The 24,277-nt window shown below is 52.3% G+C and overlaps 1 protein-coding gene across 2 annotated transcripts in view; it reads right to left on the bottom strand.

The window, feature by feature from the left end:
• Positions 1-3,795: 3,795 nt before the first annotated feature.
• The window catches only part of arid1ab (AT-rich interactive domain 1Ab), a 61,203-nt gene continuing 40,721 nt past the window's right edge, over positions 3,796-24,277 (bottom strand). The window contains exons 5-20 of one of the 2 annotated variants that reach the window (XM_076011841.1): positions 17,957-18,203; positions 16,983-17,072; positions 16,316-16,483; positions 14,615-14,915; positions 13,596-13,765; positions 13,402-13,499; positions 13,106-13,315; positions 12,257-12,461; positions 9,985-10,117; positions 9,225-9,400; positions 8,996-9,125; positions 8,786-8,905; positions 8,517-8,613; positions 7,602-8,421; positions 6,753-6,883; positions 3,796-6,662 (exon numbers count right to left, since the gene is read on the bottom strand). In XM_076011841.1, the coding sequence (XP_075867956.1) occupies positions 4,782-6,662; positions 6,753-6,883; positions 7,602-8,421; positions 8,517-8,613; positions 8,786-8,905; positions 8,996-9,125; positions 9,225-9,400; positions 9,985-10,117; positions 12,257-12,461; positions 13,106-13,315; positions 13,402-13,499; positions 13,596-13,765; positions 14,615-14,915; positions 16,316-16,483; positions 16,983-17,072; positions 17,957-18,203 (4,977 nt within the window). In that variant the 3' untranslated portion in view covers positions 3,796-4,781. The remainder of the gene's footprint in view (positions 6,663-6,752; positions 6,884-7,601; positions 8,422-8,516; positions 8,614-8,785; positions 8,906-8,995; positions 9,126-9,224; positions 9,401-9,984; positions 10,118-12,256; positions 12,462-13,105; positions 13,316-13,401; positions 13,500-13,595; positions 13,766-14,614; positions 14,916-16,315; positions 16,484-16,982; positions 17,073-17,956; positions 18,204-24,277) is intronic. The other variant, XM_076011842.1, reaches the window with a different exon arrangement.

The following is a 24,277-nucleotide window of genomic DNA, read 5'->3' as shown; positions in this document are numbered from 1 at the left end:
AATAAAATAAAAAAAAAAGATTTATTAACGTTTTTAAAAGAAAAGAAATCTGCAGGTTCCAGTTGTAATTTTCTTTTACGTCGATAAAGAAAAAAGTCGCTAACGGTAACGATATGTCATTGAATTTAGCATCCATGAAAGGAACCAGGAAGTAGGCGGAGTTAGCCTCAGTGGATGCAGGTCCGTCACTGAAAGTTGTCCCCTTGGAAACACGACATTTGGACACTTCTAATAGTCTTAGGTTTGACTATTACGAAAATTGTACGATTACGAAGATTTCCCAGGGGGGTAATGAAAGAAAACCTGTGTCCATGGCGTAGAAGAAATAATTTGGGTCTCAATAATTGCACCATTGTGTTCCACCTGCGTTTTGTGTTTGGCCTTGATCTTTCTTTCCTTTTTCTTCTTTTTTTTTTTTTTTTTTTACTGTTCTGATCATCGAGGGCACCCTAACTTCAACTAAAGCATGCTACATTCACCCCTAGTTGACACAAAACCTCCCAAATCATCCTAAATGGAAATTAACGCAACATTACATGTAATTTATTGCCCTTTCAAAGGTCTTAATGAATTGTTGAGCTATTTATGACAGGGAGCAACTAAATATCCAAAAGTCCAAATATCTTTAAACTGCACTCCTTCTCTGGGCGGCCTTATGTGTCAAGAGGCCCTAATGTAGCCGTCTACCAACAAAATATCTTGGGTTTAGCTTTTTGCTAAAACCGATGCTTTGTTGGCCCTTCAACGTGTACGGTGAGGAGACATAAACACGGGAACCATAAGGCTGGGGGGTGTTGGCAACAACCATTTTGCCGTCTTTCATCAATTACATGTTAGTTTGCCTGTGTTTAACAGGTAGTAACACAGATAGTAACACAGTGTGTTAGTATCTCCACCACCAAGTGTCCTCTCGGGGGAGCAGCAATACAAGTGGAAGCGCCTTTGAGGGAGGTGAATCAGGAGTTTAAAGTTTCAATTAATTGATCAGTTAATCAATCAAGAAATGAATTTATCAAGTAATTCACAAAGTAATTAGGAAATAAGCGATACCTTTCAACAAACTGGCCTGTCACTGCCACCACCTCCGGCTGTCCTTTAGGGGGTGCAAGAGGACAGTCCGTGATTTGTGAGTTTTCGCTCATTAATTGATGAAGCAATTAAGTAATTAAGAATTAAGTGACTCTTTCTAACAAATGGGCCACTGCTGTCCTTTAGAAGGAGCAGCAATACCGGGGAAAAAAAATGTGTCACTATTGTGAGTCTGAAATCAATTAACTGATCCATTAACTAATTAATTAATCAATAAAGTAATTAAGGAATAAGTGACGCATCCCGAACGGTTTGCCTATGCTCCTACCACTACCAGTGGCTGTCCGCTAGGGGGAGCAACAGCACAGACTATGAGAGCACCCGACTGTTTTGCCGATGACTAGTGACTTTGTAGCCACAGTGCTCAGCAACAAAATAACGGAGGTGAAAATGAGGTCGCAGCGTCTGCTGACCCACATGTGACTTTCGTTCTATGGAAACCCTGTGACCAAACCCCTCCACCCCGCCCCTCCCTCCTGGACCTTTATTGCTGCTGTAAAGAGTCAGACATGACTGCTCTGCTGTTATGACGTGCAAAACTACATACTAGTGCAGGCCTGGGCAAACTACGGCCCGGGGGCCAAATGTGGCCCTTTAAGCTTTATAATCCTGCCCCCTAAATTGATAAAATGATATGGACAGGAAGTAAGTCATGAAGTAAGTGTTTTGAGTCATTTCAATAAAGAGCTAAAGCGTCCGTGAGGCTTCAAAGGCACCGACTGAGTTGTAACTTGGCTTTAGTTCACTTTCAAGTGACACACGTTTTCTACATTTCCCATGATTTATTTTTTTCCCTTTCCAATAAGGTGGTCATCAAAACACTCCATCCATCTGCTGCTGCTCCCTCTGTCACATTTTAGAGCCCATTGCAGCCCAACTATTGTGGAGGGTTCATTAAATTAGGTTTCCAGCACTCACTAGATGGTGCAGTGGTTTGGCTTACCGTTGCTTTTAGCCTCTATTGCTAAAAGCAACACAGAAATAAAAACAACCTTTTTAGCATCCAGCTAAATATACAGTAGTGGAAAAAAAATATTTTTGGACTATCCTCTTTGAAAATTCTTTATTTTTGTTTTGTCTGTGCCACTCACTGTAGCAGCTGTCATAAATGACAATTTCATCTGGTTATCAGATAATCGCAACACCTGCAAGTGCCTCAACTGTGTGTGTGGCTGAGGTGTTGCAAGCAGGAGCAGGGTCCTTAAAGGAAGTGAGAGGCTGAAGTTTACCTGGCATCACATTTGTTAGCTGCTAATGCAGATGCAATGTTTTCGCTTAAGACCAACATGACAACGTAAAACCAATGTGATGAAAGATGAATTCTGAAGATATTCTAGTCTAAGATGCTTTTTTCAGCTTTTCCATAATATCTGTGTCCAATCAAGCGCACACACGCATGTATACGCACATATATACACTAGGTGCATGTGATTAGGACTGAGCTTATTCTCTGCGACGTGGAGGTCAGATGTCAATCAATGCACAGATTGAAAACATGCCTGTGCATCTGATCAACCGGCGCAGTCGGCAGAACCGACGCGCCCCTGAACCCAAGCACAAATATCAGGAACGTCAGCGGAATACGTGGCGTTTCCCCGCTTCCAGTCGACGCACGCAGGTGAGGTGAAGCCAGAGGCTCCGGACGACAAGACTGCTGCGTGGACTGAACGTCGTAGCAGGGCGGAGAGCTTGAATAAATCCACAGCAAACGTCTTACGAAGATTTAATGTACATTTATTCTTAACACGTGGAACATATAGTATAAAGATTTCATACTGAATAAATGATATTCATTAAGCCAAAAAAAAGGAAAAAAAAAAAAGAGGAATTTACATCAAGTTTTTAGCTACATCATCTGAAATACAAATATGCAGAATCCGCATCACTGGAGAAAAAAATAAAATAAAATAAACGAAAAAAAAAATTAAATGGTTTCTTCATCGTGGTCTAAGGTTTGTCATTTACCAGAGAAGTTCAGATGGAACCCTTGATTTTCATTTCTTATTCTCTACAAGCAGACCAGAGACAAAGTGAAAGTCAAAAGTTTTGTTGTAGGTGGGGGGAAGGGGGCGGGGCGGGGCGGATTAGAGGGGGAGAGGGAGGTGGGGGAAGAGGGGTCAGCAGCTGGACGCCCCTCACCCGTCCCCCTCGGATACCGTCGGAGAGATGCGAGAAGGGTGAGGCGCCTCGGTTATCGGAGAGAGAGAGTAGTCACATGGCGTACTCAATGCGGAGAGGGAGAGGAGAGGAGAGGAGAGGAGAGGAGAAGGCGGGACATTTTGGAGGGGATGGAGGGAGGGAGGCAGCGAGGGAGGGAGGAAAAAAACAAAACTAAAGAAAAAGAGAAAAAATGGTCAAAGATTTTAAAAACGGTGCCGAGCAACAGAAGAAAGATAGAGAAGTGTAATGTACAACATCGTATATACACTGCAGCTTGGACTGCATCTAGAGTCGAGGACCAGTCCTAAAGAGGTGACTTTTTTAATATAAGGGTCAAGTCATACAATCAAGGGACAAAGAGAAGAGGTCGGGGTGTTGTAGGTTCACCATACTTTGGGGGGAAAGCCGTTTCTTTTTTCTTTTTTTTTTTTTCCTTTTTTTTGTTTTCTCCGTCGACGTTAACTAAAACTGTTTTTAAAAACTACAGTTTGCTGCCAAGCCAGCGTTATCTCAGTGTGAAACAGTATTATTACAGTATGTTTACAGTTTTGTTTTTTTTTTTCTCGTTTTCTTTTTTTTTCAAGGTGTACAGTACAGAAAAAAAGTCCTACAATCTACTGCACAGGCCTCCCAATGACTCGACTCGTCTTGTTCACAGCCAATAAAACGTGTTTCTTCCTGTGGGGCTGAGTAATATAGCATCCAGAGTTACAGCAATTATAACCACACCACGGTCCGGCTGGGGGGGGCGGGGGGGTGGCCGTGAACCATAATATAGTTTTTTTGAGTCTGTGACCCCCCCACCCCGCCCCCCCGCCCCTGCCCCGCCCCCTGCTGCCCCCCCCTCAACTTCCCCCACCCACCTGGCCGACCCCTCCCCCAGGCGAGCGAGCGAGCGCATGTGTGTCCCCCAAACTCACTGTAAACGAGACAGCAACTTTGGTTACAGTTTCTTCTTCTTCTTTTTTTTTTCCTGGAGATTTTTTTTCTTTTCATTAAAAAAAAAAAAAAAAAAAAAAAAAAAGTACTTTTTATCCCCCAGGGGGGGCCGGGGTGGAGGGAGGGTGGGAGTGGGGGGGGGGGCGGTCAGCGCAACTCTGCTGTCCTGTTTCCTGGAGGTCCCGCAGTTTCTGCTCGTCTCTGTCAGTGTGTCTTCCCGCGTCCAGACGTCTTAAAATCCACAGCTACTTCATGATATTCCTTCCTTTTTCATGGTAAGCGGGTCGGGGTGGGGGGGAAGGGGAGTTGCGGGGGAGGATGCGGGGAGGGGCGGCGGGGGTGGGGGGGAGGGGTTAAAAAGACAGTGGAATCCGAGGTGATTTTGCATAAATTAAAAAAAGGAGAAAAAGAAAAATGGGTCGGACAGTCGGGAGTTTTTGCTCTTCTCACTCGCACGCAACAGACACGCTCACATAAAGAAAAAAAAGGAGCAGACTGGGGGTGGCAGGGGGCGGGGCGGGATGGGGGGGGGGTCACGGGGGCGAGCGGAGCTGGGGCAAAAACGGGAAAAAAAAAGCCTCCCCAAACGGCCGTCACGACTGGCCAATGAGAAAGAGTACGTCGCAGACGACCTGCGACACCAGCGAGTTCATGAGCGGCGACACGGAGATGTCGAGCAGCCGCGACTCGTACAGCGTGAACTCCGAGTGGTTCTCCTCCACCTTGGCCAGGGCGTGGAGGGCGCGCGCCGCCCGCCGCATCATGTCCACGCTGGTGGGCTCGAAGTGGCCCGCCGCGCCCTGCAGCTGCAGCAGCGAGCCCTGGCTCTGCTGGTACTGCGCGGCGGCCAGGCTGTCCTCCAGGAAGCCCAGCAGGTTCCCCACGCTGCCCTTCTGCACGGCCACGGCGCGCGCCGCCAGGCCGTCGCCCTGCGCCAGGTTGGCCAGCAGCACCACCGCCATCTCGCGGCACACGGCCACCTTGCGCTCGCCCACCAGGCGCACCAGCGTGCCGTACAGCTTCTCCAGGCGGCCGAACGGCGGCGTGGCCAGGATCAGGTCCACGTTGTTGTCCTGCACGCTCAGCTTGCTCAGCGTCTCCAGGACCAGCCGCTGCGGCGACAGCGAGCCGTGGGGCCCCAGCGAGGGGAAGGGGTCCAGGGCCTCGGCCGAGGGGCACACGGCCCAGTGGAGGAGGCCGTCCAGCAGCGGCAGGCACACGCTCTCGGGGTAGAGCGAGAGGTCCAGCTGGCCCGAGATGTTGGCCAGCGTCACCAGGCAGTTCTCGCGCAGCGCCTCCAGGCAGTCCCACCACCACTCGTCCCGCTCGCCGCAGCCGGCGCCGGCACCGCCGCCGGCGCCACCGCCGCCGCCGTCCGCCACCTCCTCCTCCTTCTCGTAGGTGACTGGCGCCTGCTTGCGCTCGGGGTGCCGGTGGTGCAGCAGCACCAGGCGGCCCAGCAGCAGCAGGAGGCCCGGGTGCTTGGACATCTCCTGGTCGTTGCCGGGCACGAAGGAGAGGCTGCGCACGATGTTGGAGACGCAGACGCAGCGGCGCGCCAGCGAGTCCTGCCAGTCCGACAGCGTGCCCAGCGGCGTCTCGTCCTTGCTGTGCGGCTCGTCCTCCAGGATGGTGAGGTGGCGCCGGCCCGGCGCGCCCGCCGGCCCCGCGCCGAACGGGTACTTGCCGTTTTCCTTCTGCTCCTCGGCGGCCGAGAGCACGTCGTCGACGGCGGCCGCGGCGGGCGACTCGGCCGGCTGCGGCAGCTGCCGCTCCCTGCTGCCGCTGCTGGACTTGGACCGGTCCGGGTTCTCCTTGGCGGCCTCGCCGGCCTGGGTCTTCTTCCGGCTCTCGGAGGAGGAGGATGTGGCGGCGGCGGGCGGCTTGTCGCGCCGCTTCAGGAGCTCCGTGCGGCTCTCGAAGTGGGTCTGGATGTGCTCGGTGGTGTCGCCGCCGCCGACGCTCCAGTGTATCAGGCCGCTGTCGAAGCTCTGCCGCTGGCCGAGCTTGGACGAGCGGCTGGCCAGGAAGGGGTTCTTCTTTCGCACCACCTTGAGCGGCAGCTTATCGAACTTGCTGGCCTGCCGGGGCCTCTCTGAGTGGGCGCCGGGCTCCTGCGAGGGCCCTGAGGTAGAGGTGTTGGGTTCCTTGCTCGGAGGCTCCCTTTCGCTCTCCTCTCCCTCGTCCTCCGAACACTTGTGTTTCTGAGAGCTCTCCTCTTCCTGCTTGACCTTGACCGGCTGGACGTCGGCGTTGGCCGTCTTGGCGTCCTCCGCCTCGTCCTCGTCCTCGTCCTCCTCGTCCGCGTCCATGCCCTCGGGCATGGGGATGTCGTCCTCGGAGTCCTCGGCGGCGTCGGGGTCCAGGAGCGTGCGCTGTCCGAGGTCCCCGACTTCGTACTCCTTCAGGATGCCGAAGATCTCGATGAGGCAGCGTCTGAAGTACTCCACCACCAGCTCCAGGAAGCCGGGCAGCTGGAACGCAGACGCGACAACAGACAAAATTGAAACCTGCAGACTTCCTGTTTTGTTGTTTGGATGAACGGGTCGACGGAGGTGCCTTACCTGGCACAGGTTGAATGTGGTAATGCTACCGTCGTCATACAGTAGAATGTTAATGGTGTCCAGGGCCCAGGTGCTCTCAGCCAGCAAGCCTGACTTTAGTGACATCATCACTCTCCAGGCCTCAGGAGTGCCTGTGGAAAGCAGAGTATCGTCAGTCAATCTGATATCAGAGTTCGTTGGTTACCGTGGCACAGCAGATGGCCGAGAGCCCATAGAGACTTGGTCAGCGCTTCCAGTACTTTTCATCTCACAGCCAAAAATGGACCAATCTGATTTGTGGCCCGTTGGTGAGACGAACCACTTTTTTTTTAATGCAAGGATGTCACTTACAATGTAACCATTTCAACAGCAGACAAGCTAAAAGACACTTCCTGTTTCGCCCGTGTCTCCTTCGACAGGGGTTTCTAAGGAGGACTCGCTGCATTTGCTTCAGCTTTTGCCTCAACCTAAAGTGGGCTGCCTGCCATGGAGAATTAGGATCAATGGGGAGCGCTCTCCAAAGGAGGTCGACTTGATGGGCGAGCAAGACGTTGAGCGCTGAACTCTCAGTATCTGTGCAAGGTCGGTGGTGAGGCCATGGAGCTTGGGGAGACCACCGATCCTCCCTGTGCATACGATGCATCACATTGACCTTCCCACGGCACAGGTGGAACATGAAATAGCCAGTTCAGGTCGGTCTTGAGGAGGAGGTAGGAATCCATCAGACAGGCAGTGCTGTTTGGCACTTGCGTCATCAGTTTGGAGACACGATTACACAGTGATCTAGTTTGCATTACTCTACTTTTGGTCCGGTTGCTTTGTTCTCCTTGAGTCTGTGCAAAATAAGGATTTAGAAAAAGACTTCCTCACCTATTTCTTTCATGGTGAGCCGCCTGCGGGGCTTGAGGTGGGGTTGCGATGCCTCCACTGAGCCGGGAGGGAAGGCCACATCTCGCCTGATCATGGGTTGCTGTACAGGGGCTTGGCCGATATGGGAGGCGGGTACCGGGGGTCCGGCTTTCTGCACCTTGAGGCCCGGGTGCATGTAGGGCGACTTGCTGGGCGACGTCCTGCTCTCCATTGGCCGGGGCATGGGCGCCGGGCTCGACACCTGAGGAATGTGGTTCTGGGAAGTCTGGTAGGTGGACGGCAGGGGCCTCGTCATGGGGGGTCCCGAGCCGCCGGGGCCAAACGGCGGCTGCCGCTGGTTGACGTGGCCGGGCCACTGGCCCTCGTGGTTCATGCGTTGGTCTGAGGGCATCATCTCCTCCGAGCGGTTCATGCCGTGGTAGCCGGGGCCCTGGCCCGGTACCGGGGGCCCCTGTCGGTTGGGATAGTTGGGGTAGCCCATCTCGTTGCGGCCCTGCCACATGGGGCCCTGGGGCCCGTCGGGGCCCGAGGGCATGGGGCTCGCCATCATCTGGGGAGGCATGGGAGACTGGGAGTTGGGGCCCGCGGAGGACGGGCCTCGGTCACGGCCAAAGGGGAAGGGGAACTGGTTCTGTGGGCCCGGTGGTCTGCGGTCTCCTCCGGGGTACGCGTTGTACTGGTTATACATCTCCTGTTGGCCCTGGGGCCCCGAGGGCTGAGGCCCTGGCTGCTGCTGACCACTGTAGGGCACGTTGTACATCTCCCCCTCGTGGCGCTTGGCGGGGGGGCCGTATCCTCCATCTACGGGGCGCTTGTAGTTCTGCCGGGTGACGGAATTAACGCAGACGTTACAGTTGAGGGAAAGCTGCGCGAGGCTGAGATTCCAAAGGTTTGAATTGTACAAAATGTTCTCACCGGTTGCTGCTGTGGATACATTCCAGGCTGCTGATTTGGGTACGGCCCACCAGGGGGAGCTCCTTGGCCAGGGAACTGATTCGAGTATGAGTCATGCCTGTAAAATAATAACACAAGTTGACACAATTAGGAGTCAGACTTCACAGCACCACAGCGGCTTTAAAAAGTTTCAATTAAATCAACGCGCTGGCAAAGCGCCTTAACGTTCAAACTAATACTCAACGACAACTAACATGGAAAAGCTGCTGGAAAGGCGGAAAGGTACTGACCGCTGTTGCGGCGGAGGGCGGCTTGGCGAGTACATCCCTGTGTCGGCTCCAGAAGGCATCATGTTTGGCTGGGGGGCTCCGGGGCCCATGTTGCCCTCGGGGCCCATCCCTGGCTCTTGTCTGTCAACGTGAGAATCAACCACCGTCAGAAACAGAGCTCCGCCTTCTGAGAACGGTGGCGGCGTGTGAAGAGCGACTCTGCGTGTCTACCTTCGGTCATATCCGTAGGGGTACTGTTGCCTCTGTCCCATCTGCATGTTCCCCATGGGCCCGGGAGGGCCTCTGTTGTACTGCTCTCCCATTCCACTGTTGGGCCCTGGTTGCATGAACTGCTCTCCAGCTTCAGGTCAAGATCACAACGAAGGGTTGAAACCGTTAAGTTTCCAGCAGGCAACAGAAATCTGGCACTGGCGTTTGCTCCCTTTAGGGCGCCACCCACCTTTCCTCATGCCTCCAAACGGGTCCTTGTTGGACTCGTAGGGCCCCATTCGGCCCATCATCTCGGGTCCCCCCATCCCAGGCTGGTAGCCCTGGGAGTTGGGGGTCATGGCGTTCCTCCTGGAAAACGCCGGGTCTCCGCCGTCAGCAAACGGGTCCTGCAGGTTAACACTGCTCCTAACGGAGGGAGGGAAGCGTTCTTCAATGAACTGTTGCTTCAATGCTTACTGTCTTTTTTAAAATGACCCATTTTCTTTCCAATTAAGGGCATTTTTGAATCAGACATTGAATTTTTTTTTTTATGACTTAGAGAGATGAAAACAAATCATACACTTATTTCTCAAGCCTATTCTGTATATTTTGTACACAGCGGCTAAAATGTTTTTCTTATCTTCAGCAAATTAACTGCGAGCGAGCGTCCACAGAAAACAAAAATGGTTTTAAATTCCCCGATAAAACCCATTTTGTTCACCTGCAAATAGTGATGGTATTTTACACAGATACAGTGGCTTCTATTCAGATCACTTTTTCTTTGTTTCTTCCACTGAATATTGTTGCATATTATTGCTGAAATGCGAGTATTTCACGTGAGGACGGTTACGTGACGAACCCCTTTCTTTCTTTTTCTTTCCTCCTGATCCTTTTCTTTCGCAGGTTTCCAAAAAAAATCCCACATGGATCCCATTTATTCTGTGATGCTGACATTTCCTCAAGTCTCTTTTCTATGTCAAATAATAAAACACCAATGACAAGAACTCTACCTGACGCCCGGCATCGGAGGCATTTGAGTGTGCGGGGTGGAGGCAGGGGTGGGCGGCTTCAGGTCTCCCCCCTCTGCCATGGAACTACTGGTGGACTGAGGAGTCTGGGGTCCTTGAAGGGATCCGGAACCAGCTGCGGAAAAAAAAAGAAAAGAAAAAAGACATGCAAGCTGAGTAAAGGCCAAAAAAAAGAAAAATCTGTGGACTGTACAAATGTTTTGCTTTCTCCCAGAGATTTCACAGTGCATTCCATCCTCCTCTCTGCGTGTTTGCTAAACTTGAGAACCGGCAATGTCTTTGGCTGAGGGTGCGGGGGGGGGGTGACGCCTCGAACCCTGACGGATTGCCGTCTGATCTGCGACGGCGGCAAGGCGGGTGGGTGGCGGGGGGGCGAGGGCGAGGGTGATTGTTTGCGCGGCGGCGCTCATCCTTAACTTCATCTCCAAGACTATTAGCGCGCCAGTCTGATGAGTCACAGGTTCCCATTCATTAAACTGGCGCACGCACGCACGCACGCGCACGCACGCACGCACACGCACACACACACACACACACACACACACGCACGCACGCACGCACACACACACACAGGCAGCCACCGGGGTCAGTGGCAGGTCACATTTATTCACATTTTCTCACATCACTCTCTCGCCTCTCTCGCTCTCTCACTCACTCACTCACGCACACAAACACACACACACGTGCGTGTGTGCCGGCTTCCCTTCCCCTCCCCCTCCCCCTCCCCCTCCTCCCTCTGGGCAGGGATTTCCCTCCGCTAAAGATGAAGGCGGGAAAGGGGGGAGGAGGCGGAGGGAGGGGGATCTCTGGAAGATAAAAAAAAAAGTAAAAAAATTGCACGGTAGCGGCAGAGCGAGGAGGTGAGAGAGAGAGAGAGAGAGACAGAGGGAAAAAAAAATGGGGAGATTTTCTCACGCATGCACACGCACACACAGACACACAGACACACCCCTCCCCCACCCTCCCGATTCATCACTCCTGGCTCAGCACTAATCTCTGGGGAGATGTTGCCTCAGTAGCCCAGGGCCAGACAACCAGGCAGCCAGGACGAGATCGGGGCGGCCCGCTATCGCCAAATCTCCTCTTGCCCCCCCCGCCACTGCCACCGCCACCGCCACCCCCCCCCCTGCACTAACTAAAGGGGCTGACGCCAATCTGGGTCCCGTTAGCAGCAACGATGGCGGCGGTGGCGCTGACTCAGTGGCGTCTGACTGACAGCCGGGGTCTCCTCCTCCTCCGCCAGACTGGTGGTGGGGGGGGGGGGGGTCGCCTCCACTGTCGCTTCCCGGCAGCAACAGGGGAAAAAAAAAGAAAGAAAAAAAAAAATCCTCCCAAAACAAACAGCCCCCCCCCCCGCCGCCCTGCTTAACCTTCTTGTCCGGCTGCCAGTTTCGACGCCCCGGCGACTTCATTGAGAGATTGGCCGTCAAGCCGCCGGGGAGGAAGCAGCGCTAAAGGACAACTTCTCCGTCATCTCCTGTGCAAATGCCAAGTGGCTACGTGCCCCCCCCCCCCCCCACACACACACACACACATACACCGCTGAGATGTGCGCACACTACCAAGTTTGGACACAGCCTATGAATTGAATGTCTTTTCCTTCATTCTCATGACTGTTGACGTTGCAGTTTCTCACTGAAGGCATCAAAACTACGTATGAACACACATGGAATTGTGCAGGAAACGATTAAAGTGTCAAAAAAAAAACCCTCAAACACGTTTTATATTGAAATTCTTCAAAATAGCCTCCTTCCATAAAAAGCATAGTTAGAGTTATTGACCGTGTTTTTCTTTGCTGCATAATGACATACATCTTGCTCATATATTTGATGTTTTCAGAATGTATCTGCAGTGTAGAGGGTTGTCAAGGTAAAAAAATAAAATAAAAAAAGAAATTGCATGAGAAGGTGAGTCCAAACTCTTGGCTGGCAGTGTACGTAGCTATCCCCCAACACCTGGCCGCTATCGTCACTCCTCTCTGCTCCCCTCCGGCCACAGACAGCCAAATTCACGAGAGGCGTCGGCTTCAGAACGACGGGGAGGACAAACGGCCGGATCTCAAATCGCCTTTTAACGGCGCAATTAATGGGAGACAATAAAGTACGGCAGTTTATAGGGCGGCTGATGCGAGGCAGATTGCGAGGGGAGAGTGTGCGATGACAGGCACGGGGCGGGGGGGGGGGAGAGAGACGTGGATGTGAAAATAAGCTCCGGCTCGTCGGATTGGCCGGTGTGGGGGTGGGGGGTCTCTCACCTGGGCTGGGGGGCTGGATCTTGGGCTGGCTCTTCTTGGAGTCGGTGTTGAAGAAGTCTGGGGGCGGGTCCTCGCCGCGCTCGATCTTGCACTCGAAGGCGTACAGACACTGGATGTACTGCTTCTTGAGCGAGCTGGCGGCGCTGCTCGACGTGCCCACGTTCAGGTTGGTGGCCAGCTCCCTCCACTTCTTGTTCTTGTTCACCTGGTGGGCGACACCAGCGGAAGGAGGAGGCTCAGGAAGCAGCTCGCGCACACACGCACGCGCACACGGATACGACAACAAGCTGAAGAGACAGTAGCTGCGTTTCCATGACAGTAGTTTTTTTTTGTTTTTTGTTTTGGAAAATAAAAGCGATGTTTGTAAAAAAAAATTTCGACAAAGTGCAACTGCCACGTGCAGGTGTTTCCGTTGAATGGTGCGATTCTCGTCAAAACTCGTCCCGCAATTACTACTACTAAAAAAAGAAATTCTGTCTCCTCCTCCGTCCAAACACAACGCGCCAATCTCACTGGTCAGTCAACTGGTCACGTGACCCCGTACCTCCCGTCCGCTGACATGAATGCAAAAAAGTGTCTCCATGACACTTTTGCGATATTCCTCAATATGGATGCGTCTGAAAACCCACCTCGATAGAATGCCAAAAATTTGAGAGGCTTTTTCCAAGTTCAAGTATTTCCATGACGAGCTTTTATCGACATATTTAGGTTTGGCACAATTCTAGTGGAAACGCAGCGACTGACAACAGCAGCCTGTTTCATTCTTCTTCTTCTTCTTCTACGACTTCCGCCGACGGGTGACTCGCCGTGACCAAACGGGCGAGATGTCCGGGGCGAGCTGCACAGTACCTGCGTGAGGCCGCCGATCTCCTTGACGGACACGTAGAGGCGGAAGAGGTCGAGGGGCTTGCGTCCCACCGCCGGCAGGTTGTTCATGCCCAGGGCCTTCTCCTCAGCGAAGGCCAGGTATCGATCGACCCACATCTTCCTCTCGGGCTCTGGGCCGAGCTCGTACAGCCGGGTGATCTTCTCGTTAGTGGTGGTGGAGGAGCTCGACTTCTGCGTGGGGGGGGGGGAGAAATCAGAGGATTGAGGAAAAAGCACCGAGGAGAGACGAGGCGTCGTCCAGAAAGCTCCCGCTTTACCTTTTTGGATTCAGGCTTGGGGGTCCCCTCTACTTTGTTGTTCATTTTCTGAGCGGGGTTCATTTTGTCCATGCCGAACTCTGAACTGGGAGCCATGCCTGGTGGAAAAGACAGGATTGAGAGATCGGGAGTCAACGGGGGGAACTTTCCGCAGAACCGGAGCATCCAGAGGCGACGGGGGCAGTTTCACTCACCAGGGGTGTTGTTGGCCATGTTGCCCCCCATCGGGTACGGCCCTGGCCCTGGCCCTGGCCCGGGGCCGGGCCCACCCTGGTTCATCATCCCGTGCATGCTGTTCATGCCGGGGCCGTATGGAGAGCCCGCTCCCATCATGCCTTGGGACATGTTAGGGTAGCCGGGTGGCCTGGAGGGGAGAAAGATGTTCATTGCATTTATCTTTTTGAAAGAGAAAATGACTGTTTTTCATTTTTATGTAAAAATGAAAAATTGCAAAAAAGGAAAGCAAATTTTAACTGCATTTTTTTTTTAATCAAGTAGCCGATAGTAGCAGATAAATTACACTGCTTTTTCAGCACATGTACACCGTTCTATATTAGCAACGCGTGAGCAACATTTCTGTCGGCTCATTTTTCCAAGGCAGGGAATTCAGAAAGACGAATTAAAGCCAGTGACCCACAACTAGCTGCGATGAGGCTACAGCGTTAACACAGACGAGGGGATTTAACACTCAATCCGAGAATTTTTATTTTTCATGTATTTTCTTTCTGCTTTTTTTTGCAGGAAAGATTAATTTACGTCATATTCAAGCAACTCTAGCCCACAAGTGCCTCTCAGTGGGTTGAGCTGGCACCCTTGCAGGAGAAAGATATGATTCACTGATGTCAGAGACCATCTCCCGCTCTCTTCATTCTCTCTCACTCTCTCTCTCCCTCTCTCTCTCTCTCTCTCTCTCTACTTTTTTTTATTTATTTTTTTTCCCTTTTCTTTCCCAGATAAGTGTTTGGTCTGCTGCCATCGGCTCTGCGGCGCACTCGAGCATCGAAAAAAAACCGCACAACAGACCAGCTTGCACGTGGGAAGAGCCAATCATTTTTATTTATTTTTTTCTTCCTCCCCGGCCCGCGCACACACGCGGTGCAGAGCAGAAAGACGGGGAGAAAAAGTTGTGGGGGAAAAAAAAAAGTGGAACGACCCTGACCGCCTGACTGCCTGCTCGACAGCCGACTCGTGGAGGCTCGGCGGCTTCACGCACCTGTTGTGTATGGAGTTTGTGGGTCCGTGGTGCATGGAGGGCCCTCCGTCTTTCCTGTTCATGCCCGGAGGGGGGCACATGGTGGATCCCACCTGGGGATGCATGCCGCCCATGTTGGAGGCCATGGCGGGGCCGTAGGGCCGAGGGCCCATCTGGCCGGGGCCCAGCCTGCCGGGGGGTATGCTGCCGTAGGGGCCGCCGCCCCCCTGGCCGGGCATGGGGTTCATGGAGCCGCCCATGCCGGGACCGCTGGGGTAGTTGGCGTTGGGCATCCCAGCGTAGCCGGGCTGCCGGGGGTAACCTGAGAGGATGTGGTGGACGAGAGGAGAGAGAGAGTCATGACGGTGGGATGACAGAGAGGTTCACCCTCAGATACCACACTGGTGCGCTTCCTTTGTTTTCTAAAAATAGTCGATATAGTGCTATTCTTAAATGTCCCTGCAGCTCCTTCTACATCAGGGGGGTCCATTTATATGGACCCAAACAACTTTTGCTTCAACAACAAGACAAGCTTAATGCTATACAATAAACAAAATTCATTTTCAATTTCAAATTAAAAACCCATCAAAATAAATAAAACGTAAATAAAAATTGTTTGCGTCTTTTTTGTTTGCAGGCTTCCGATTGAATTCTTTCAACGGGCTGATTATAAATTAAAAAATAAAACGACAACAACAGTAAAACAATGAGGTTATGATAATGCCCTTCAATGAACATCCTGTCCTGACTGAGGTGCCAAAACACCAGCAGAGCATTCTGGGATTTGGAGTATTAGCGGTACATGTGCTGTATAATAACGGCGGGCCAGATCTAACAGTGATTTTTCATTGCCTCACAGGCCAAATATAATTACACTGCGGCCAAATTTGGCCCACAGGCCAGAATTTGACACCTACGTATATGTTGTGATTGTTGTTGGTTTTTTTTTTTTCTTCTGCTGTTTGCACAATCGTTGTCAAGCATTGCTATTTTAACATTTCACTGCACGTAACACATAACCCTTCCCCTCTGTGTGACAGACAGCATTCTGGACATTTCTTCTGGAATCAATAAAGCACTGATGGTTTAAAAAAAAACCTTGCTTATCCCAGGTCTCTGCACAATTTGACCGTCTTTTGCACATCAGCTTTGGTTGCTTGTTGTACGGAGATCAATTTGAGTGTTTTTGCAACTACTGTATAGTTTATTTTTTTTTGTACTGTTTTTTAAGTGCTATAACAGTGTAACGTGACAAATAAAGTTCTTGAATGTTGAATCAAGTACGATGCTGGGCAGGGAGAAGGAGCGACTGGTTTCTGGCTGGCGGAGATAAAGAGTCGGAGCGGCTCTAAATTTACCAACTGTTCTGCCGCCTGATGAAGCAGGCTGTATCTGGCCCCTCACTATGACTCATAAGCAGCAGCTTCTTCAAAGTGCACAGAAAACCATCCGAGACTTCAAAGTGAAATGTTATAATTTCATAAATATATGAAGTGAGGGGAAACTTCAAAGGCCTTTTCGAAAGGGAGAGAGCGAAGAGAGAGCGAGAGAGAGAAAAATCTGGGTTATCGCTAAAACTGCGATGGCCTCAAAACTGTAAACTCATTCATAATATTTTTTTTTTTAGGATGATAGGAGAGAGGAAAAAAAAGAAAAAAAGAAAAACAATCTGACTCTCATTTGGTGGTATGGACATCGCTTGTGCTGTTGAGCTTCCTTTACCTTGCGGGCCGTACTGGCTACCCTGAGGGCCGTAGTTCCCCATGGAGTTGTTCTGGGGGTAGGGTCCCATCCCAGCATGCATCTGGCCACCCGACGATTGGCGCGGCGACAAGGCGGAACCGGGCTGTCCGGGGGAGCCGTAAGGGGGCATCTGAGGGCGCATGTACACTAGAGAGGGGCGGGAGAGCAGCCGTCACAAACACAATTCTCTGCTTCTTCAAGCAGGAAAACTCCCCCCCAAAAAATATATTTTTTTAACTCTGGAGATAATGGAAACGCAGCTTATGTCATCATTATTGGGCTAAAAAGTGTCTTTTTATAATATTTTTGGTCGGTGGTGCTGCCCTGGGATTTTTTTTATCAATGTAAAAAATGCACCGTGGCTCAGAGTACGACAGTTTTTTTTGTTTTTTTTTATGATCTCGCGCTGCCTCTTTGGCCCAGTTACCTTAATTTGCCTCGCGGCCCGCGCTGGCTACAACAACACACTTATCTAAACACGCGGCTGCGGGCTGTTTAGAGGGGAGAGGAATGCAAACAAATGCAAACGAGTCTCCGGGCACGCATTCCAGGAGCGAAGGCAAGCAGAGGGGAGGTGGAGGTGGCGGTGGAGGTGGAGGGGGTGGGGAGGTGAGCTCGGGTTCCCCCGGTACAAATGGGCACTCACCCCGGTCCTGGCCCATGGCCGACTGGTTCATGGACGAGTGCATCATGCTGTCCGACTGCACGCTGGGCGGCCGCGGAGGCATCTGGTTACCTGCAGGGCGGCGACAAGAACGAAGGGGATCCAACACGGAATCTTTAGCGGAATCTGATTCTGCATCAGTTTTGGTTTTTTTCTCTTCACGCATCCACGGTAGAGGGAAGGCGACGGTCGCGCGAGCGAATTTTAATCCAAACGGATGAAGAAAACAGCCGGAATAAACACAGAAAAGAAACATCCGAAATTTGAAAAAAAACAAAACATCCAAATCTCTCTGGTGTTTTCGGGATGTTCCAAGTCTCATCCAACACGGCGCCAATACGAGAAATTTGGCCGACAACTGGCAGTCAAAATTTTTTTTTTTTTTTGCTGTTTGCTTTGTAAAACAAGAGGAAAACAATGAATTTGGATGAGCGTGTCCCTTTTTCCGGAAAGTCTGCGCTGAGATCTCGGAACAAACTAATCAATTCCACATCTACATTTACTTTCCTTCATTCTCATGACTGTTGACGCTGCAGTTTCTCACAGAAGGCATCAAAAGGACGTATGAACACACATGGAATTATGTAGGGAACAACAAAAGGGGTAAAACAACTCAAACGTGTTTTATACTTCTTCAAAATAGCCTCCTTTCATAAAAAGCATGTTTAGAGTTATTAAGCATGTTTTTCTTTGCTGCATTTGCTCAGTGTCTATCTACAGTGTAGAAAGTTGGAACGATAAAAATAAAATTGAAATGAGAAGGTGCGTCCAAACTCTTGACTGGTTAGTGTTATAATCAATGTGACTGCAGACACATTTTCCACCTCTCAACAAAAGTTAACAGATTCAAGTCTCACAAAGGGATCCATGGACATAATACTACACATCGCGATCATTCCCATCCTCCCAGATCCCATGTCATGCTTTGCATAGGAAACCCTGGAACATGTCTTTACCTTTACCTGGCACGGCAGCGGGCGAGAGGGGGCCGGTGCGGGAGGGCGTGACGCTGGCCGGGGAGCCGACGGGCGACGGCGACGGCCCGCGGATGCCCGGCAGGTGCGGAGAGGTGTGCGGGGAGAAGGGCGACTGGGCCGGGTTGCTCTGCTCGCCCTGGCTGCTCGACACCCCGGAGGTGCTCACCCCGGGGCTCAGGGCCCCCTCGGTGCCGGTGGGCAGGTCGTCGATGGAGCCCGACAGGTCCTGGAGAGAGACGAGCAACACGGGTCAACCAGGGCGGCCCAGCCTCGTCACGTCATAATAACAGCTTTGTTTGGAGAGCACTTTTCACAATAAACTTACAAAGTACTGTGCAGAACATGATAATAAAGCAACAACCAAAACACACTGGGAAAAGACCTGATCTGCTTCACAGGGCGAGACAGAGCAGAGTCAAGTCAGAACCATGAAAACCACAATTAAAATATAAAAAATGTAAAGTGTTGATGACTGTTGTGATGCTGTGATCTGTGTTTATGTTTTGCAAATTTGTAATTATGCAATGAAAACTGGGCTGATTGAACTAAATGCTGCAGATTTAACTGAACTTTACAGTTGAGCAACTTCTAAGTCAATCATTTTTAAATCAGCTCAATTGTTTGTTTGTTTGTTTTTTTTACACTGTTTTGATTGTGATTTTTCTAACACAGGATGTTCTGTTCTGGAGAACAAAGGAGGAAAAATAGAAGATGGAAAAACTCAAGATAATATGTGGAGAATAAATTGCAAATGGGAAGCAAATGTTCAACGGCAGGTTGATTTGCCCCTCGTGTAAATGAGACCCTGGGTCTCGATGAGGTAAATAAAGGTCGAGAAATAAATAAGTAAATCGCATCTGAATGAAATCTAGACAGACAGACAAACAGACATACAGATAGACACATGCACATTTTCTTGCACTGCTCCTTTAGAAGGCCGTAATGCTCCGTCGGGCCCCGGAGCAGAGCTCCATTGGAGCGGCCCGGCCCGGAGAGAGTGACGACGCCAGTGGTGGAGGGAGAATATTAAGAGCGAGGGTGGGAGGGCGAGGAGGTGGCTATTATGTGTTTGTGGGGAAGGTGAGTGTTTACATAGTGCCCCCCCCCACTCCCCCCCTCTCCAGCTCACGTGGAGGCCAATGCGCTGGCTGAGAAATGCAAGCTCATCTGCCAGTCACATCGGAAAAGGGGGTGTGGGGGGGGGAAACGGGTGGGAGTGAAGGGAGGGATGGGGGGGGAAGGAAAAGGAAAAAAACACACACACACACACGTTGGACGGTGGCCAACTGCTTCCCATAGAAAAATCTCACACTCGCAGACTGGCTGCGGCCCCGAAGCCGCTTTTTTTTTTCTCTCTCTCTCTTTTTTTTTTTGCACTTGAAACGGCGCCCGTTGCTATTTTTGGGACGTGACCTGATGGAGGAACCCCAGAGGGAGTGACAGGAGCGGAACGCTGATTCAGAAACCCCCCCGCCCCCCAAGGCCCTCCCACCAACAACACCAGCAGCTTCCCCTATGCCCTCCCCTCCCCTCCCTCCCTCCCTCCTCCTCTCACTTCGCCGATTACACAAACGCGGCGGGCGCCCTCGGCGCTGACCCGCGAGGTGGAGAGAAAAAAAACGGCAAAAAAAAAAAGCGGGGAAGGATGACTGCGTGACGGCGACACACACGGCCGGCGCTCAATTAACGTTGCGGGGGGTGTGAGGGGGGAAGGCAGTGAGGTCTTAATGCTCAGCGGCGGCAGCGAGCGGAGATCAAACGGCGTTCCAGCCTTAAACAACCGTGGCGGGACCCCCCCCAACATCCAGCGTGGTCAGCTGACCCACATATCATCCTCCTCCACCTCCCCCTCCTCTCCCAACTTCTTTGAGACATCACAAGACTGGTCATCTGACAACAGCACCCCTCCCACCATCAACACCACCACCACCACGAGGGGGGGGGGAATATCAGTCCCGCGTTGAGTAGCGTCCGTGGGGTGTGCGCGTGTCTGTAGCTGCGTTTCCATGACAGTTTTTGGCAAAATAAAAGCGATATTTCTAAAATTTCGACAAAGTAAAAGTGAGATTTGCAGGTGTTTCGAGATTTGTCGATAATTACGTTAGCTTTCATTTGTTTACATTTGTTTGCTGTCTAGAATGGTTGCTATATTTTTCTCTTTGATTACTTGTAAAAAAAAAAATGTATGTCTCCTCCTCCGTCCAAACGTAACGCAGCTTTTTCACTGGTCATGAGACCTCATACATCCCCGTCCACTGACGTGTAAATGTGAAAAAAGTGTTTCCATGACACTTTTGCGATATACCTCTATACGGATACGTCTGAAAAACCACCTCATGAGAGTTTCAAAACCTTCAAGCGATATTTGAGAGGTTTTTCCAAGTTCAGCTGTTTCCATGACCAGTTTTTTTATTGACATATTTCGGTTTTGCGCGATTCCAGGGGGAATGGAAACACAGCTTGTTTGTGTGTGTGTGTGTGTGTGTGTGTGTGCGTGCGTGTTACGGGCCGAGAAAAACCATCCCGCGCAAAAGCCCCACGAACGACCACCTCGCTCATGACCGGGGTTGGGAGGTCAAAGGTCGGTTCCTGGAGTCACGTCTCGTCAGGAGGTCGCCACGGCTGACTTTACCAGTCACATAGGCCTCGGTCACAGGACGAACCCTCCAGCTCTGTTTTTCAACGTTGTACATTTGTTCTGGTCAGTGTGAATGAATTGGTCAAAAACTGAAGGGTCCCACTGTCCTGTTCTTGGGGCACTGAAAAAAACGGATGGATCAATGGATGATTGCACGTATTTAAGGAAGCTCCTCCTTCTCCTCCTCCTGGTTCAAAATCCGAGCAGGGAGAGACGAGGGCGGAGCGACTGTCTTTATTCCACAATGTTGCGCGTTTGTTACAATAGCCGGCAGAGACACGCATGCAAGAGTGTCCATGGGTCCAGCACTTGACGGGAAAGGGTCACAAAAAGAGACCTTTAACTGAAAAATGACTGAAAAATATTCACCTGAGATAATGGCTAATAACGGCTTTATTACAGCGACGTCCCAAAAAAAAAAACGTCCCTGCGGCTCGCACTCGGGAGCTGGAAGGAGCTCTTTTGGTTGAAACGCCTGACAGCTGCCGGCTCTGCTCCGTCAGGCCCGGGCAGGATGGCGGAGGTGCGCGCAACACGCGCACGTGCGCACGTTTTTGTCAAGCCGTGCGAGCGCGAGCTCCCACCTACTCCCACTCTGCAGCCATCGATTGTCTCTCTCTCGCCGGCCCGGCTCCACGCTGCACGGGCGCTACCGAGCCCGTTCTGCTGACTGCACGGGCTGGATGGAGAGAGAGGGAGAGAGGAGGAGGCGGAAGAGGTGGAGGAGGAGCGACCCGATACTGATGCTGCTCCGCTCTCCTCTTTAGCCATGATAAATAAAGAAAAAAAAGGAGGAGAGAAATGAAGTGTAACCCGGGAGGTTACGGCGTCAATCTAAGCTGACGCTAATCGCGGCCGACGGGACGAAAAGGCGAGAACGAGCGAGCGGGCCGCTTCTGCGGGAGCAGAGAGAGAGGAGAGAGGGGAGAGAGGGGGAGACGGAGCCGCGTCGGAGAGAAGCAGAGAGCCGCGGCTGTTTCCCGCCGAGCTCCCGGCTCCTCGGCGGCAGCCATTTTGTGGGCTTTTTTTTTTTTTTTTTTCCCCGGTGCTGCCTAACATGGAACTTCAGAGGCGAGAGCCTCCCTGCGACAACACAGTGATGAGAAGAAGAAAGAGGGATTATTACTCGGGCGCGGGGCGTTGAGATTCAATTTTAAAAAATCTTAAGCGTGGGGGAGAAAGAAAGGGATGAAAAATAAGAGACGATTATGGCAATTTGGCAATTATTGTTCATTAAAGTGGGGGGGAATAGAGAAAAGTCTCGGCCGCTCCGCCATCACTCCCAAACTCTGGGGCTGCCGTTTGCTGAGTGCGTCTGCTGCTGCTGCTGCTGCCGTCCCGCTCGCCGCCGTCCTAATGTATTCCATTTGCAGATTACTTCACTGAATCAATCAGGCTCGACCAGAGCCATTAGTCTGCCAAGCAGGCCTGTTTCTTCTTCTTCTCTCTCTCTCTCTTTCTTTCCTCTCTCCCACAGAGGAGGGGGAGCGGGGGAGGGAAAGGTGGGGGGGCTGTGAGAAACAAAACGACGGGAGGAGACGATAGAGAAGGAGGAGCAGCAGCAGCAGCAGCAGCAGCAGCAGCAGCCTTGCAATAATCAAATTGGCCAAGGATTGCGCGACCCCGGCCAGTAGTTTGTAACTAGATCTGGTGGTGGTGGGGGTTGGGGGGGGGGGGGGGGCAGAGTTCATCCCTCAGTCACACATTCTCTCCCTCCCCCGCTCCTCCGCTGACCTCGGGGGGGATGGGGGGGAGTGAAGGGGGAGTGAGGAGGTGTTCGCCGAGCTCCTGCGTTGGCAGCCTTCCCGCTCTCAGGCCTCCAGATGCTGGACGCAATGCACTGGGGGGGTGGGAGGGTGGGGGGTCCAGACGCAGGCTCTAGCGTCGTCCTCTGTGACGAGGCAGTATTTCAGGAAGGAGAGTGAAGTCAGACTCCCCTGGCGGTGGGGGAGGAGAGGGGAGGGGTACAGCGGGAGATGGGGGGGGGGCTGCCATGGCAACTGCCGTCCACGTGGTCGTCGCACCAGAGCAGACGTGGGCTCAACCCCCTCCCTCCTCCCCCGGCGGCCTCCTCCCCCTCCTGAGCCTGCCAGGGTCACGGCGCAGTCAGCCGCTACAAAGGAAGCGGCCCGTCGTTGGAGGTTGGGGGGGGGGCGCAGACGCACAGAAGCCGCCAGCCAGGGCCCCACCGCTACCCCCACCCCCACCCCCGCAGCCGCCGCCGCTTTAATTACGCACTCCAGACCTTCATTGTGTGCGAGTGTGTGGAGGGAGTGGGGAGTGTGTGTGGGGGGAGGGGGGGGAGTAGGGGAGACACCCGCACAGATGCTGACGGATGAACACGGAGAAGAAAAAATCCTTGAACTACACGGTCGCCGCCGCTGCCGCCGCTCCTCTCAAAGTCACCAGAAGAGTTAAAGAGTCGCCCGGGTTTCTTTTCGCCACGTGTTGGGTGGGGGTGGGGGTGTGTGTGTGGGGGGGGGTGCTTTTGATTTTTGCTCGGTGGGGGGTGGTTCGTGGGAAAAGTCTTCTCCCAGATCAAGCGAGAATTCCTCCACCACGGCGCAATTTTCTGATGCTCTGAAAAGGAGGAGGGAGAAGAAGGTCGACGGGCTGAAGAGATTCTAGTCGGTTTATTTCCAGCCTAAATCAGATGCCCAGGAGCAGATTCTCTCTCTCTCTCTCTGAACCAATCGGGGGGGCTTCTACCTGAGAGCAGCCAAAGGCGGCCAAGAACAAACACAAAAATCAGGGGAGAGACAGAAACAGACGCGTGAACCGGCGGCTCTTTCACAGCGACACCACGAGTCCATCAAAGCATCCAGAGTGCTGCGAGGGGGTCGGACAAGGTTGGCCGTCCGACGACCCCCAGAGCTGGGGGTCCCCCCCCACCCGCCATCACCGGGGAGGGGGGATGAGGTGGTGGCTGCGGCAAAGAGCCGACTGTCGGCAGGGAGGAGAGGCGGCCACAGCCCTCCGTCTGGAGCTCTTTGCAGGGCTGAGCTCAACCATAAGGGGGCACTCCCATCCCACTATGAGGGAGGAAGTGGAGGAAAAAAAAATAAAAAAATAAAAGGAGGAGAAGCAAAAGGCCCCTGCCTCATGCAGCAGCAGCAGCAGCAGCCATTACAGGGCTTCAACGCACGACGCGATGAAAAAGCCGACGAACGCGACAACTGCAGGCGGGGAAAAAAAAAAAGGAAGAAATAATGACGATTAAATAAAAATGAAAAAAACCAAAACAACAACCAGCTGAGCGACTCCCGACACTGGAACATCCCGCATCCCAAACAGTCGAACACATCAGCTAACGGGCGCGTGCGCGTGCACGGCGGTCCGCCAACACCAGAGGGCCGACTCTGACTCGGGCTCCCCAGAGATCAACATTACACTACTACTTCATTACCAGCAGCCACGTGGGGAGGATAATAACACGGGCCAGGGGGGAGGGGCCAGGGGAGGGAGTGGAGGGGGAGAGGGAAAAAAAAGGCACCACATGAAAGAGTGAAGCAGCATTATTCAGAGGGACGGGAGAGAAGAAAGGAGAGAGAGAGAGAGGGAGAGAGAGAGACTCCTACTGCCGCCGAGGCATAAAAAATGCATTTCATCTGACGCTAATCAATACCCCCTCATCCACCCCCACCACCACCACCTCCACCTTT

This window comes from Nelusetta ayraudi, unplaced genomic scaffold, assembly GCF_046127955.1.
Source record: "Nelusetta ayraudi isolate G7.1 ecotype Tasmania unplaced genomic scaffold, CSIRO-AGI_Nayr_v1 ptg000135l, whole genome shotgun sequence".
NCBI classification, from domain to species: domain Eukaryota; kingdom Metazoa; phylum Chordata; class Actinopteri; order Tetraodontiformes; family Monacanthidae; genus Nelusetta; species Nelusetta ayraudi.
This window is presented reverse-complemented; position numbering and strand designations above follow the sequence as displayed.